The 16,676-nt window shown below is 44.4% G+C and overlaps 1 protein-coding gene across 1 annotated transcript in view; it reads left to right on the top strand.

Moving 5' to 3' along the window:
• YTHDF2 (YTH N6-methyladenosine RNA binding protein F2) overlaps nt 1-16,242 on the top strand; it is a 28,891-nt gene extending 12,649 nt beyond the window's left edge. Inside the window, exon 5 of the mRNA XM_065421630.1 lies at nt 15,312-16,242. Within this exon, the coding sequence (XP_065277702.1) occupies nt 15,312-15,335 (24 nt within the window). The 3' untranslated portion in view covers nt 15,336-16,242. The remainder of the gene's footprint in view (nt 1-15,311) is intronic.
• The last annotated feature ends 434 nt before the right edge of the window (nt 16,243-16,676 follow it).

The following is a 16,676-nucleotide window of genomic DNA, read 5'->3' as shown; positions in this document are numbered from 1 at the left end:
CGGATTAAGAGCCTTTCACCTCTAGGCCACCGGGTCAAATGCCGTACACGTTGTGAGTAACCAAAAGGTATTACCCTCTAGCAGGGAATGGCCTACATGAAATGAGTTAATCTCAGGCCATTACCAATGAGCTAATTGCTTAATCACAACTGGTACCCTCACTGGCAGCATCATGAAGAGACCAAGGAGATTGAATGTTGTCCTGCTGGAGGTGATCTCTCCAGAACAGTGCAGGGGCACATTGGCAAGGGACAGTTTGCAGAAGACTTTTTCTTTTCTACCTCAGTGTTGTCTTTGTCCTTATTGATCAAAGTAAACTTGATCTGTCGATATGTCTCAATGCCCTTAAATGATCTTATTTGGCATTTGTTTTTTTAACAAACATTAAGCTGCATGCGTCAGCTGTTCATACCACAGTGAACTAAAATGAAAGCCTTTTTAATGTGGTGGGTGTCCGATTTTCCCCGTCTCCCAATAATTCAAGTTAAAGGTGCTGCTGTCTAGGGTTTGTGTTGCTGTTCTTTGAATGGTTTTGGGGTGCTTTAGGAAGAGGATTCCCCAGAAACTTCATGAGATTTTGATACATGGAGGGAAAATGTTGTGGTTTTTTTTTTTTTTTTTAGGGAAATGTTGGTAACTTACTAACACTGGTTGATAGCCCATTGGTGGAGGGCAGTGTTACAGAACTCTAGGTAACTTAGCTGTAACAATCTGAGAAGCAGCAATTTCTCAAGGAGTTTCTTTTCTCTGAAGCTAAATGTCAGTTGGCTATTTTGTTTTCTGAAAGCTCAATGCAGCTGAGCATATGTAGTGTTCTCTTGCCTGCTTTTTCTGCCCAGTGAAGATGTATAATTGGTCAGGTGACATTACTTAAGCTGATTAGTGTCTAGGAAGAACTAGGAAAGTATTAGTGTGTGAACACATGAACCTCCTGTATTCAGAGTTTTAGTAGGTTTAGCTTTACATGAGCTAGATGACTGACCTCTTTAGAAAGAACAGGAGTACTTGTGGCACCTTAGAGACTAACAAATGTATTTGAGCATAAGCTTTCGTGGGCTACAGCCCATTTCATCGGATGCATAGAATGGAACATATAGTGAGGATACAGACTAACACGGCTGCTACTTTGTGACCTCTTTAGGTCCCTTCCAGCCCTACATTTCTATTTGTTCTTAGAATGTATTCCTGCAACCTTTTTCTGTCCGACAGGTCACGTTTTTTGCTTTCTCTCTTATATAAGGTGTCCGGTGACGAGTATTAATTTAAGAGGATTCTTTTTGTACTCTTTAGTTTGTCATTGTATGAGCATATTAGCTACGGTTATTAGAACCCTGCCTTAATTTCTAAAATGTACTCTGTTGTACTTCGTAGTAATAGCAAGTCTTACAGCATTACAAGTTAATAAGCCAGTTCCTCCGTGGCACAAAACTGGATAATTTGTCATGTAAAATAGTGCAACTGCACTTTTACTGCAGTAAAGTTGTCCAAGGAAGTCTTGGTTAACAAGAATTGTGGTTATGCAAGCTGATGACTAGACTAGGGAGTTGATTGTTGCTCTTTCCAATGGGTAGCTGCCCAGCATGCTGCTTTTTAATTGAAGGATAAGTCATGTAATAATGCATTTGATCAGGTTAATAACAGCATTTGGGGGTTTTGTGAGCCATTCTATAGAGAACTCAAAATGTAGACAGCAATTCTAGTTTCATACTGTTAGAATTTCTTTATTAAAAGGGCAGTGCTGAGCAGTTTTTTGAGTTAGCTGCTTTTCTATTGTTTGTAATAGAATAGTAAGGTAGGAACTTGGGGGGGGGAAAATTAATAAAAAGAAAAGAAACTAATTTCCTTCTCATCTGTCCTCTATGTCTAATAGAGCTTGAAATTAAAAGGCATTTGTTTCCTTTTCTGTGTGCGCATTGGTGTTCTTGGTTGCTGTGCTCCCTGGCCTGTCTGTCATAAGAATGACAAAAGTATAGGTCCTATATAAAGTGGCTACCTTTAAGAATTTCTTGGCATCATAGTAGATCTTTAAGAGATTAAAGCCCTGAGGATCATGCTCTCTGGAGTCTCATGTAGCAGGTCATATTTTGGCCACAAACAGGTTGATACTTGGGTTCATATATGTTTATAAGACAACACTATGAAACTGTAAAGAACTAAGCAGGAATTCATATGTCCCAGCTACTGTTGCTGGGACATAAGATTCCCTTTTAAATACCTAGGAAAAAGAGAAATTTGTATAAAAGTCCTAGGGAGTGTTGCCCTCCTTACTGGAGCTCATTAACTGAATTTTGGTATCAACTGGTTAATGGAAGTGGGAGACAGCATGGCCTGTTGTCCGTGACTTTATCTTAAAATGAATATTAAGCTTCTCTGGCTTAGAGAATGAAGTGCTTGTTGTCCAGGCTCCATGGGGGTGGATGTAGAGTTGTCCAGAATTCAGTATTATTCAAACCTGGCTGTCACATTTGTATTGTATGACGATGAGTACAACAAATGCTTTATTAGCTTTGCATCAATTGAGATTCTGAATCCGGGAAGTGGGTGAACTTCCCTCTCCAGAACATCTTGTGGTTCAAATTATGTGGTGCTAACACTTACATTCTCTACTATGTAGTCAGCCAAAGTCATAGGACCCATTTCATGTGACCCAGAGTGAGATTTGATCCCAAGCCTGCACCAAGGGTGCATTACTTCCCTGTAATCACTGCAGATTAAATCTCAAGGATGTACTATAATGTTGCATTAATTAGGTGGAATAAATGGTGTAGCTGGTTTATGTTAACAATAAACCATGTTAAACAAGGTCAGGGGTTTTATATACAAAGACTTTGCCTTGATACTAAGCAAGCTAAATACACTATTTCTAAAAATCATTTTAACCTTTTATTAAAGTTAAAGAAGGAAAAACAGTCAAAGCATTTGAAATGTAAAGTCTTAAGATTTACATTTTAACATCCAGTATCCCTTTCCCTTTAGCTGGAGAAAATTTATAGAAGGAAAAACCTCCTTGTTCAATAGTCTCTTAGATAATATGAAAGATGGCAATAACTGGCCGCCTGGGGAGAAGAGAAGAAGTTAGTTGAGGTGGCTGGAGCTGTTGCTGTTGAAGTCTAATGCTGTTTCATCCCAGGTGGCAGTTGGGATTCAGCCAGAGTCGGTAAAGGTGGTGAGCTCATCTGGGTCCCTCTATCTGGCCTGGTCCGCCCAGGACGTGTCTCAGAATCAGGGCGACAAAGGTCCTGGGTCCCTGGAGATGGTGGGGGTACCAGCCATCATGGTGAAGCTTCCTCCAGTAGGCAGTTTTTCTCCCCAAAATATTTAAGAACCCCAGAAGGGACCGATGGGTGGAGTAGCCCATCCCCTCATGATTTTGTTTACCAATTAAACCTAGTTTCCGACCCACCAATTTTGGTTCATTCATTTTTTTAGTTCTACGATTTTCTTGTTTACCAGGCATGAACTTAACACAGTCCTTGAGTTATACCAGGTCTTTTTGTTTGCACTTTCTATCTTCCATTTGCACCTTTTCACATTAACCCTTGTTTTAAGTTATGGTGAATTCTACTCTTTACTGTTAAGCCCTCAATTAGAGTAAATTTGTAAGTCCAATCATTACAACAACATTCAAAGGAAGGTTCTTGGTAAATGCCATTGACTTTATTAAAGCTGGGATAGGAGACTTTAACTCTTTAACATGTAAGTCAATGCAGAAAGTGATCCATATTCCTTGAAAGACCCAAGCAGGGAAACAGTCAAACTGCCGGGTAACACAGTGCTGTCAAATGCACAGGGCCAGCAAATTGAAAAAATTGTCCATTATTGCCTCATGTATGTCATGACATACATGCCAATATATACACAAGAATATCTGATGAAGTAAGGCTGGGGCAAGGGAAGAAGACTGGACTTGCCAGTAGAAAAAAATTTCTAGGCCTCACCAATAGCTGCAGTTTGAAACTTACAAGAGTATAGTCAGTTTCACTGCTGTTGCCCATAGCCTTCTGATTAGTAACAAAGCTAATGAGATTCTTGTAAGTTTTTATATTTGGCTGTTCAGGAAAGCTGTAGCACATAGTTACCAAATGGTGGTGGGAGAAGGAGGGTGTTGGGAATGTTCTTATTAACAGCTGGGTGTGGGAATAGGGAATCCTGTTTCCTTCCGGGATCTTGGAATGGAAGCTACAAATGTATTTTGCCTATACACTAAAGCCAGGAGGGGATTCGGGTCCAAATGCCAGCCCAGGTAGGAAGCCCGGGGTGCTTAATAGATGTCTCTGGAATCCCACTCAGAAGGCTCCCATAACTTGTATTAACTTCCGATGGGTAAGATGTGCTGGTAAATTTTTCAAAGCTTAACTACCTGTGGTTTTTGTAGGGGATCTAAATGCTCATATTCACTGAAAAGGACCAACTAGCTCATTGTGACGTGGCTTTGGGTAGTTGGTGTCCAGTAGCATGTTGTGGTTTGCTTTAGGATCACATACCATTCTGTTTCCTGTGCAAGTTATACGCTTCAGGGCAGCTGCTTCCTGCAGGAAAGTTCCTCTAAGTGTTTGTAGAAATTGGACTTCTTGTTGCTTCAGAATGCAGTTTTGATCTGGAGTGTGAAGACTGGCAGAGTTCATCCTTTGCACTAGATTGCATCCGTTTTGGTGGTGCCTTGAAAGCAGGTCGGGGGGGGATTTGAACATGTCTGCCAGCCAGCTGACAACCAGGAACAACTGACAGCATGTAACTGCCACTGCAGAAATAGAGGCAGTCTTTCTAAGGCTACGTCTTCACTACAGGGGGGGGTCGATTTAAGATACGCAAATTCAGCTACACGAATAGCGTAGCTGAATTCGACGTATCGCAGCCGACTTACCCCGCTGTAGGGACGGTGGAAAAATCGACCTCTGCGGCTTCCTGTCGACGGCGCTTACTCCCACCTTCGCTGGTGGAGTAAGACCGTCGATTCGGGGATCGATTGTCGCGTCCCAACGGGACGCAATAAATCGATCCCCGAGAGGTCGATTTCTACCCGCCGATTCAGGCGGGTAGTGTAGACCTAGCCTAAGACTTCCATGAAGTCCCTCCCGACACCCTAGCTCCCAAGCTGGATGGTTGACATAGAAATGCAAGCTGTGGTTTAAAATGCACAGATCATGTGGTGGTTGGTGTTCTGTAAGTGCTTACGATAGGTTAGTCATGTTTTGGTTACGACCACTCTTGAAAGAGGACATCTTGCTGTTCCCTATTTACTCTGTATGCCTTGATAGCCGTTTGTTGATTAGATACCAGAGTGATCGGCATCTTAGACAAACATTAGGTGGTGTGCTCAGTTTTTATGCTGAAGCAAGACCTTTCTAACTGTCAGTATGTGCAAACTCAGCCTGATACTGTGATTTGGCTTTTCAGTCTGTGATGTGGACCTTTTTGAGAGAGTCCCTCTTCTCCTATATCCTGCAGACCGATGCAGTTGAGGTTTGCTGGAACACTTGGGTTGTCTGTGCCTGTAATTCAGATTTCCAGGCCTGATTACATATCTTCCTTTGGCATACGATCCCACAGATGCGTCTCATTTTGCTTGCCCTCTGGTCAAGTTGTTAGGCTTTCTTGTTTAATCAAGATTTTGATTAAATTTTAATTTGCTATCAGAGCAGGAGGAGTTCTAGCATGGGGTTATCAACATGTCTAGTATATTTACTTTTTTGAATTTTAAGGAGCTCCTTTACAAGAATGCAGAGTGATAAATAACTAAAATTCAGCCATTGTCACAAACCAAGAAAAATCTGCAGACTGAATGGAGCTAGCGTTTCTGTTGCTGTGTAGGTCAGGGTAGGATGCAGCTCTTTCCGCTGCAGTTGTATTGGCTTTCCAGTGCCAACAGTAGTAAAATATTGTGTTTTGTATATAAACTGAGCATTTTAAGACTCAGAAGCTGCATGGGGAGCGGATAAGCATAGTAAGAAGGTATTTGTGCTAACCATAACCACATTTTAAGCTGATCTTGTTGGAAAGGCTGGCAGAGCAAAAACATCATTGGTAGAAACATCACTCTTATTTCTAGTTCAAGTCAGAAGTCATTGTCTTGTGGCATAACTTTTGGAAGCCCTGAAACTGTATTAGTTTGGTTAGGATTGCATATGATCTGACATGGGAGGCCTCAAAGGGTTTATTTCCAAGTGAACAAAATGATTCTAGATTTAAAGAATCCCAGTAGTTCCAGCAAACGTTATTGAAGATGGGGCTGAATTCTGCTGTTGGGCAGGGCGCACATCTCCCATTGATCTCTGCTGCAGTTGCATGCACGTATCTAGAGGACAGAACTTAGTCATCAGTGCATATGACCTTAGCGGAAGGAGCGTGGTCTATTGTAAGGGTTTTCCAATTTCCATAATGCAGCCCACAGCCTAAAAGTTTCAGGTCTCACCACTTCTCCCACTCAGGCATACAAAACACCCCTGTGCTCATTACAGCAGCTGCTTATGTGGAAAAACATTGGGAAAGTAACGTGTTGAAATCGGACAACACCGTGACCAGCCCACCACCAAGTGTGCTGACACGCTTGGCAATCACTGGTGTGGTGGGGAGGGCCTGAAATTAGCAGTTGAGTTCTGGGTTCTGTGGCAGGTTCTGTCCCTATTTGTAACCTTGGATAAATCTTTCTCCAGCCGTAAAGTGGGAATAATACTTGCCTACCTCACGGCAAGTGCTGCTTGTAAATCAATGTGAGAGCCTCTGTGAGGTGCTATACAAGTACATAGTATTGGCATCTGTGTATCAGTCATTTCTAATGTGCCATTCGTCATAGTATGTAGGTGCTAACTAGACTTTCAGGTAAGTCTTTTACTCTCCTGTCAGGATTGGCTCCCAAGCTGTGTGACTGGAAACTGCATCCTCTCATCCGATTACTGCACTAGACCCATTCATTCAGTAATGTCACAAGCCAGCTTGTGACATCATGGCTTCCTCCCTATAACTGGTGACATGGCTGAAATTAATTATGCAGGATAATCACATTCTGGCCTTGTCTGGAATGGAGAATTTTGATTCAGCTCTCTAGGATATCTGTAAACACAGCATGTCCACGGCCGTGCTTGCAAAAGTGTATAGGTGTCTATTCCACCTGCTCTGAGCAAGGATACGTTTCTTGTTATCCATTGTGTTGCTCGGTACTGTGTACAGTTGGTCCTCCCATTGTATTCCCACAGTGCTCTGACCTGTCCTTCACTGGCACGTCACAGCTCTGGCTTTGCCTGGTTTGTCCCCTCTCTCTTCTTCCATTTTTCATTATACTTGAGCCAATCTTTGTTGATCAAGGGCAACTTTAATAAAACGCAATGTGGATATTTTTTGTCATCCAGGGATTCACATGTCAAAGGGCAGAATCTCATGGTTCATACCTGCAGGTACACGTGCCCCAAGCCCTTTTCCTGGGATTTCGCGTGGGTGTTAGCTTAGCAGGATTCCCCACACTCCTGAGATCTGAGGAAAAACAAGAATAGAGATGTTGTGGGTACACAGCACTTAACCCCCATCTCTGACCCCAGAAAATCTGCCTACCTACCCCTCTCTCTCGTAGTCCAGCACTCGCTTGTTACCTTCTATAACCCCTGGAGAGCAAGACATCTCTCCCGGTGGGTGGTGGGGTGTCCCACTGCATTAGATGAGGGCGTGGACAATGTTGGACTGTATAGAGGGGACGTCATCTCTAGGCTAAGGCCTTTTTCCTAGAAGGCAATGCAAGAGAAACTGCTCGTTCAGCTACAAACAAAAGCACAGAAAAAACTACTGCCATGAATTAAGAGAATGAAATCACGCCCCGTATCTCCTTCAGCACTGAGAGCAGTGCTCACATTAGTACACACTGGCCTTTCAGACCCCAAGTGGTTGCAGCGGAGTAGAAGGAAACTGCTCGCTTTTCCTCCATGGCATATGCATGGATGAGAGCATAAACCCAGATCCTTGTGCCATGCAAGGAAAAGTCACTTGCAGCAGGTAACAGAATGAGCCAAAAATCTGAACAGGGGCAAATAGATGCCCTACACCATTCCTTTATAAGAAACTCCCCCTAAATATTCTGTGAAGCTGCAATAGTGGGGGAAGTAATGGGATTATTCTGCGCCAGAATGCCGCACTAGTTCTTCAAGCCTCTTCAGGTTGTTATACTGAATATTCAGTTGAGAGAAACTTGCAGTACGATCCCCCATCCTGAAATTAAACAGTTCGTATCTAGTCTGCTTCCTTTAGTCTCTGGCCTTTTTCCAGATTCTATGAAGGATCCATTTCTGGGACTCTTCTTGGGTTGTGTTGTCCTTTGTTCCTGCATCCTGTGACTTTTTTTGCTCCATCTCCCCTGTGCCATTCAAAAAAGAACTAGATAAGTTCATGGAGGATAGGTCCATCAATGGCTATTAGCTATGATGGGCAGGGATGATGTCCCTAGCCTCTGTTTGCCAGAAGCTGGGAATGGGTGACGGGATGGATCACTTGATTCCCTGTTCTGTTCATTCCCTCTGGGGCACTTGGCATTGGCCACTGTTGGAAGACAGGATACTGGGCTAGATGGACCTTTGGTCTGACCCAGTAGGGCCATTCTTATATTCTTAAAAAGAACAGGAGTACTTGTGGCACCTTAGGGTACGTCTACACTTACCGGAGGGTCCGGCGGCAGGCAATCGATGTTCTGGGATCGATTTATCGCGTCTGATTTAGACACGATAAATCGATCCCGGATCGATCCCGGAAGTGCTCGCCGTCGACGCCGGTACTCCAGCTCGGCGAGAGGAGTACGCGGCATCGACGGGGGAGCCTCCCTGCCGCGTCTGGACCCGCGGTAAGTTTGGACTAAGGTACTTCGAATTCAGATACGTTATTAACGTAGCTGAATTTGCGTACCTTAGTCCGAAGTGGGGGGTTAGTGGGGACCAGGCCATAGAGACTAACAAATTTATTAGAGCATAAGCTTTCGTGGGCTACAGCCCACTTCTTCGGATGCATATAGAGTGGAACATATATTGAGGAGATATATATATACACACACATACAGACAACTCCCACCTGTTCATGCTCTCTGTATGTGTGTATATATATCTCCTCAATATATGTTCCACTCTATATGCATCCGATGAAGTGGGCTGTAGCCCACGAAAGCTTATGCTCTAATAAATTTGTTAGTCTCTAAGGTGCCACAAGGACTCCTGTTCTTTTTGCGGATACAGACTAACACGGCTGCTACTCTGAAACCGGTCTTATATTCTTATTCCTCTTAGACCCCTTGTCTTCCTTTCCTTGTGCCATGCTTTGGCTTTTGGAGCAGCTTTACTTTCACGGAAGGGGAAGGACAAAGCAACTCATTAAACCCGTGGTTTGGGGTCTGTCTGGTCAGCTAATCAGTTGAAGTGGTCAGCAGGGACTGCAGCCACCATCTGCAGGACAAGATGGGACTCTCTCTCACTTGAAGCTACAATGGGAGGGTGGCCGTTCTAAGGCTGTGTATTCCTGCAGCTACCTTAAAACCCATCTGTGCCTGAGAAGGTAGAGTTCAGTTCATGCAGTTGACCTCTTCCTGAGTGGGTGTGGCATATTGCCATCTGTCCTTGGTTAGTGAACTGTGCTGGATTCAGAACCAGGAGGCAGAGGAGGAGAAAGACCTGGCAACTTCATTTCGATTTGCAGCTTCCCCCAGGCATATGGCTTTATTATTTATTTGTACCGTGGTGCCCAGGGATCAAAACTGCTTTGGTTATCTGTTGTGGTTCTTGATTTCTGCTGTTTTCAGGTCTGCTCCGTTTGTATGGCAGATATTAATGAACAGAATTTGCTCCACCTTAGCCTAATTTTCATCTAAAAGGCAACATGTAAGTATCCAGGGCTTTGTCTCAAATGTCCTGTGGAGAAAGGGAAGTAGGGGTTGACTAGGCCTATTGTGGGGAAGAAGCTTTAAAACTGAAGCGGCGTTCCACTCACTGTATCCTTGGTTGATGGGGGCTAGGAAATGGATTGTTTCAAATTGGCGCTTAGTCCTCGCCTGCACGAAACTTTTACTGGTTATCCAGAGGGTGCAGACACTCTTATTCCAGTGTAAGGGTGGCTTGGTTAGATTTAGATTAAACCTTTTTCCAAGCGACATAAACTAAATCAGAAAAGGCCCCCTTGTACCAAAACATGGCTGTGTCTACTCTGTGGAGGCTATGCCAGCAGTCTCCTAGTGTCGAGTCAGACTGTGACAGAAGGAGTTTTCTGAGAGTGCAGAACACCATCTCCCCAGATGATATGAGCTACATGGATGGAAGGACTCTTCTGTCAACGTAGTTGTGTTTTGGTGGCATAACTCTGTGGGTCGGGGGGTGGTTTTTCACATGCCTAACCAATGTAGCTATGCCAATATAACTTTTTTCAATGTAGACCAAGCCGAAGCGTCTCGACACAGGCAGTTATACTGGGGTACAAAGGCCTGAGGCTAACCAGACACCTGTAGCTGTCATTTTCTGTTGTTGATGGTGAATGGTAATGGTTAACTTTTCCCAGTGCTGAGGGTAGAAACTGGATCCAAGAATGGTTTCAGTGAGGGCCAACTTTTTCAATGAACTTGAAGCAAGAGATCACGGGGAATGACTAGGTGGAGAAAAGGGGGCAATCAGTAACTGGATGTGAGCATCATTGTTCATGGAGAGCTCATCTGTTGGCAAATTTTTGGTCGTCTTATTGACGTTGCATGATAAATTGTCAGGGACGTTTAAAAAATGCTTTGAGTCGATTTAAATTAGCATCTCTCTCTCCAACGTGATTTTTTTTAATCCTTTGTGGTAAGCTGGACTCAAGTTCTGTGGCAAAGCCCCTTGATTATGAAGTAGCACAGAGGGAAATTTTGCAGCAGCTGCATTTAACATTTAAAAAGTTAATGAATCCAACATGAAAACAAATGATATCAATGCAGTAGCCACTGAGGTTTCTTTGATATGAATTTCAATGTAATTTACTCTTTTCCACTTTCGTTTTTCGATATGCTGTCGATTTTTATCCTGACAATGCATAATTGTGGTGTAGCAGTTGTCAAGGGGAAGTTGGGGGGGGGGGGGGGGGGGTTGGCAGCTGGGTAGGGGACAGATGAGGATTTGGCACCTGGAGAACCATAGGAGGTACTTTGGGGATTTTGGAATAACTACCTGCTTCTGTTAAAATGATCAGCAGTAAAATAGTTGACATTTCTACTGTCCCAGATTGAGGTCAATAGAAGGAGATTTTGGAACAAATTGATAAATTAAACAGTAATAAGTCACCAAGACCAGACGGTATTCACCCAAGGGACTGGGTGGGGCTCAAGTATGAAATTGCAGAACTACTAACTCAGTCTCTCTACCAGAAGATTGGAGGGTAGCTAATGTGACACCAATTTTAAAAAAAGACTCCAGAGGTGATCCTGGCAATTACAGGCCAGTAAGCCTAACTTCAGTACCAGACAAATGGTTTGAAACTAGAGTAAAGAGCAAAGCTATCAAACCCATAGATGAACACAATATGTTGGGGAAGAGTCAACGCTGCATTTAAAAAGGGAAATCATGCCTTATCTATATAGTAGAATTTTTTGAGAGGGTCAGCAAACACGTGGACAAGGGTGATCCAGTCCATATGGTGTACTTGAACTTTCAGAAAGCCTTTGACAGGGTCCCTCACCAAAGGCTCTTAAGCAAAGTGAGCAGTCCTGGGATAAGAGGGAAGGTTCTGTCATGGCTCAGTAACTGGTTAAAATAGGAAACAAAGGGTAGGAATAAATGGTCAGTGTTCACAACAGAGAGAAATAATGGGGTCTCCCAAGGATCTGTACTGAGACCTGTGCTGCTCAACGTATCCACAAATCTGGGAAAAGGGGCAAACAATGAGGTGGCAAAACTTGTAGACGCTACAAAATTACCATATATACTCGATCATAAGCCGGTTCGTTTATAAGCCGACACCCCCCCACCCCCGGATGGATAAGTAAAAATGGAAAAATTTTATAACCAGTTCATAAGCCGACCCTATAATTCAGGGGTCGGCAAACTTTTTGGCTCCTGGGCCATCAGGATAAGCCGCTGGTGGGCCGAGATGGTTTGTTTACCTCGAGCGTCCGCAGGCACGGAGGTAAACCTAAGTAAACAAAGTGTCCTGGTGCGCCAGCTGCTTACCCTGACGGGCTGGGACAGCAACTGGTGGGGAAATTTTTTGGAGGGGAGAAGCTGGGAGTTAGGGGAGTAACCCCTGTGACCACCCTCCACATGACCCCACCCCTAGCCCGGGACCCCCACACTCTCCCCATCCCTTCCCACCTTATCTGGGGAGGGCCAGGGGAGGATGTCTCTGGCCTGGCCGCAGCCTGCTTCGGCGGGCCAGACCAGGCGGAGAGACTCTGGCCCCGCCTCTTCCCTTCTGGCTGTGCGGCCTTTCCTTGGCGGGGCTGTGTCCCACCTCTCCCTCTCTATCCCCGTTCATAAGCCGACCCCCTTCTCTGCTGCTTCCCTTTTTTACTAAAAAAAATTCGGCTTATGAACGAGTATATACGGCACTCAAGATAGTTAAGTCCAAAGCTGACTGTAATGCGTTACAAAGGAATCTCCCCAAACTGGGAGACTGGACAATAAAACGGCAGATGAAATTCATTGGTGATAATTGCAAAATAATGCACATGGGGAAAAAATAATCCCAACTATACATACAAAATGATGGGGTCTAAATTAGCTGCTCTCATGTAAGAAAGAGATTTGGGAGTCGTGGGTAATTCTCGGGAAAACATCCGCTCAGTGTGCAGTGGCAGTCAAAAAAGTGAACGATTTAGGGACCATTAGGAAAGGGATAGATCATAATGCTATTATATTAAATCCATGGTATGTCCACACCTTGAATACTGTCTGCAGTTCTGGTCACCTCGTCTCAAAAAAGATCTCTTAGAATTGGAAAAGGGGCAGAGAAGGGCAACAAATGACTAGGCATATGGAACAGCTTCCATGTGAGGAGAGATTAAAAAGACTGGGACTGTTCAGATTAGAAAAGAGACGACTAAGCAGGGATATGATAGGTCTATAAAATCATACGTTCATGGAGGATAGGTCCATCAGTGGCTAGTAGCCAAGATCGGGGGTTCTCAAACGGGGGGGGGGGTCAGGACCCCTCGGGGTTGTGAGGTTATTCATGGGGGGGGTGGTGGTCGCGAGCTGTCAACCTCCACCAAAAACCCCGCTTGCCTCCAGCATTGATAATGGTGTTAAATTAAACACACTTTTAAACATATTTATTGGGGGGGTCGCACTCAGAGGCTTGCTGTGTGAAAGGGGTCGCCAGTAAAAAAAGGTTTGAGACCCACTGGCCAAGATGGTCAGGGACACAACCCCATGCTCTGTGTGTAAACCCCCAACTGCCAGAAGCTGGGACTGGATGACAGGGAATGGATCACTCAAATTGCCTTGTTGTGTTCATTCCCTCTGAAGCATCTGGCACTGGCTGCTGTCAGAGAAAGGGTACTGAGCTAGATGGACCATTGATCTGACACAGCATGGCTGTTCTTATGTATTGCCATCTTCAGGTTTCAGTGCTTACCACTCCATTCAATGCCATTTGCACTTCTTTTGTACTGTCTGCCTTGAAAAAGTGAAGTGTGAACCAATCTGACCTCAGCCTGAGTCTGAGGTTTTAGCTGTCGTGTTGGCTGGAAGCATTGTTGTTTAAAATGAAGGATTGTACCCTGGATCACCAGTCTTCGCGAGGCATGAATTTTGTGGTTGGAGAACTGTCAGGGGCTTGGTTTTATAGCCCTGAGCAAGCAACTTGCCAGTGCCTAGTTCACTGAGGGACTGAACACAAACGGTTTTCAGTTCCTCTTCTCCTGTTCTCACTAGCCATAAATGAGTATCTGATCTCCTTCAGCAAATGGACCCCTGCTACCAATTCACTCTTGAAAGCCCCCAAATCCCTCCTTTCCCAGGGCAGGTCACTCCTCCTCCCCACTGTTACCTACTCACTCTCTAGACTGGTTTCTAGCCTGATAGGATTGAGAACTGGAGGCAGGTCTCTTGGGAACTGCATTCTGAAGATCCCTTTACAGGAATGGGGAAGAGAGCCCTGTTTCGCCCCACCAGTGAGGCTCTGGAAACCCTCACTGATAACTAGCACAGTGGCTGCCTCTACCTGGCCCCCCAGACTGTGTCCAACCAGTTAATTGACAGAACATTAGCAGTGAGTAGTTTGTTTATTTCACTAGCTCTTCACTGGCTGCCCTTTCCCCCCCTCTCCTTGTTTGTGTCCCACTTCCCTTCATTATACTTGGCAGGCTGTACAAAACGGGAGGAATCTGAGCAGGTTGCATCTGTGGCCTTGGCTACACTCGCGGATTCACAGCATTGCCGCGGCAGCGCTGTGAAGCGCGAGTGTAGTCGCGCCGCCAGCGCTGCGAGAGCTCTCTCGCAGCGCTGCAAGTACTCCACCTCTCCGAGGGGAATAGCTTGCAGCGCTGCGAAGGAGCGTGCAGCACTGCAGGCGCTGATTACACTGGCGCTTTACAGCGCTGCACTCGCTGCGCTCGGGGGGTGTTTTTTCACACCCCTGAGCGCAGCAAGTGCAACGCTGTGAATTGCCAGTGTAGCCAAGGCCTTTGAGAGCTGTTTTTTAATGAATTAGACTGGTAGGACCTCTGCTCTTGCTGTCTGCAAAAGATGTTGCTGGGGGTAGGGAGAGGAAAGGAGCAGGGTGCGAGGGGAGGGGTTGTGGTGGCAACTGCTATTATAAAGGGGAAATGGCAAGAGCTGGGAGGCATCACACGATACGATGTAAGTACGTTGTCATACTAACCATGTGCAGCTGCCCTCTTAAAATGAGCTCCTGCTCTTTGAACAGAAACTGACTGTTTCTCAGATTCAGCTTAGTTATAATGGACCTCTCTGGTCATAAACCAGATAGACCTCTAAATATTAATGTAGACAAACGCCCCTCAGGGAAGGTTTTAGGAATTCATAGATTCTAGGACTGGAAGGGACCTTGAGAGGTCATCGAGTCCAGTCCCCTGCCTTCACTAGCAGGACCAAGTACTGATTTTGCCCCAGATCCCTAAGTGGCCCCCTCAAGGATTGAACTCACAACCCTGGGTTTAGCAGGCCAATGCTCAAACCACTGAGCTATCCCTCCCCTAATCCCGCTTCAGTGTGGGGAGGTGGACTGGGTGATCTTTTGACATCCGTTCCAGCCCTATGTTTTCATGGTCTGTGTATGAGATAGTAGTGAACAAAATCCTGTTCCCTCTTGACCCATGGAAGTTTTGCAAGAGTTGCTCTAAACTAACCATCTTCTCTTTTCTCCTGCAGGAACGCCAAGGCCGTGTCAAGTAAAAGGCTACGCTTCCCACAGAGACTGCAGCAGAGGTTGCATCTGGGATATCTTTCAAAGAGAGAGAGAGAGAAGAGAAAAAAGAACACCCCAGAGAGAATTAGGACTTTTTTTCTTAATTTCATTGACTTTAAAACAAAAAACTTACAAACTTGCAGTTTAAAAAAAAAAAAAAGTATTGGAATGTCACGAGACATAGGACTAAAAAAACAAAAACAACAAAAAAAAAAATCCCTTCTAGGTAGAGTATAGGTAAAAACTGTCCCCTTTCTTTTGGCTTTGGTTGTGATTTCAGAGCATATGCTTTGTTTTTTGTCTTTTTACTATGTTTTCCGGATTTGAAAGTCCGTAAGTGGCATATGCCTTTTTTCTCTAATTTTTAAACCCCGCTGCATCCCTTTCTTCCACTTCCCTCGTGCCTCCTTCCCCCTGGTTTTGACATTTGCACTTGGAACACCGAGTTGTGACTTTTTTTGGACATCCGCCGCAGAAAGTGGAAGAACTGTTTTTTCCTTGGACTGGAAGAGGAGGAATTTTATTAATTATTTGGGTTTATTTGCCTGGAAGAATCGAATGGAAATTATTGCCAAGGTTGTGTCTAAGGGTGGTTTGTTTTCCTCTGACCCTTTGTTACTCAAAAGTCAAGTACTAGGAGTCCTAAGAAATGTTCTGTTCTTGTGCATTATATGGATTACAGATTAAGTCTGGATTAATTTGATTTAAAGGCTGAGAACAGTGGTAAAAACTTGTTTTGTTTACAGGAACATGAATTTTGAACGAAAAATATTGTAAAATGTGTAGTGAATATGTTTCTTCAGTTTCTTGTTAAGCCAATGAGGAATGGGCGTTGCCTTTCTTTTCACCATTAATCACTTCTCAATAATAAACGTGAGATCCTGTTGAGCATCACTTCTGTGTTCCAGTTAGTTTTCAGTGTGGTAGGTGCTGCCCTGGCTGTGGCTATGAGGAAGCTGTACATGGGAGAATAAAATTGCAAATGGGGTAGCAGGCTAATACTTCAGTTCCTAACTTCTGGTTCATTGGCTATTGTGTGATCCCTGCAGGGTTTTGAGCCAATGCTCTAGGCTTCCCCGGTTTGTTTTAAACATCTTTGTTGGGACCCAGCACTTCTTTTTTTTATTTGTGTGCACTCTGATCATCCATGGGAGCTTGGTCTCATCCAAACCCTCCTCTCGCTGTTTTGAGACTGGCTTTGAAGCAGGTCAGTTTGGCCCATGTATAACAAAACTGTTGAGACCCAGTCTGAGCCTGTGGTGATTGTTTTTATGTATGTGAACAAGATCAAACTGAACTAATGTATTGCTGACTCACATTACAGCACC

The sequence above is a fragment of the Emys orbicularis genome, chromosome 23 (genome assembly GCF_028017835.1).
Source record: "Emys orbicularis isolate rEmyOrb1 chromosome 23, rEmyOrb1.hap1, whole genome shotgun sequence".
NCBI lineage: Eukaryota > Metazoa > Chordata > Testudines > Emydidae > Emys > Emys orbicularis.
This window is presented reverse-complemented; position numbering and strand designations above follow the sequence as displayed.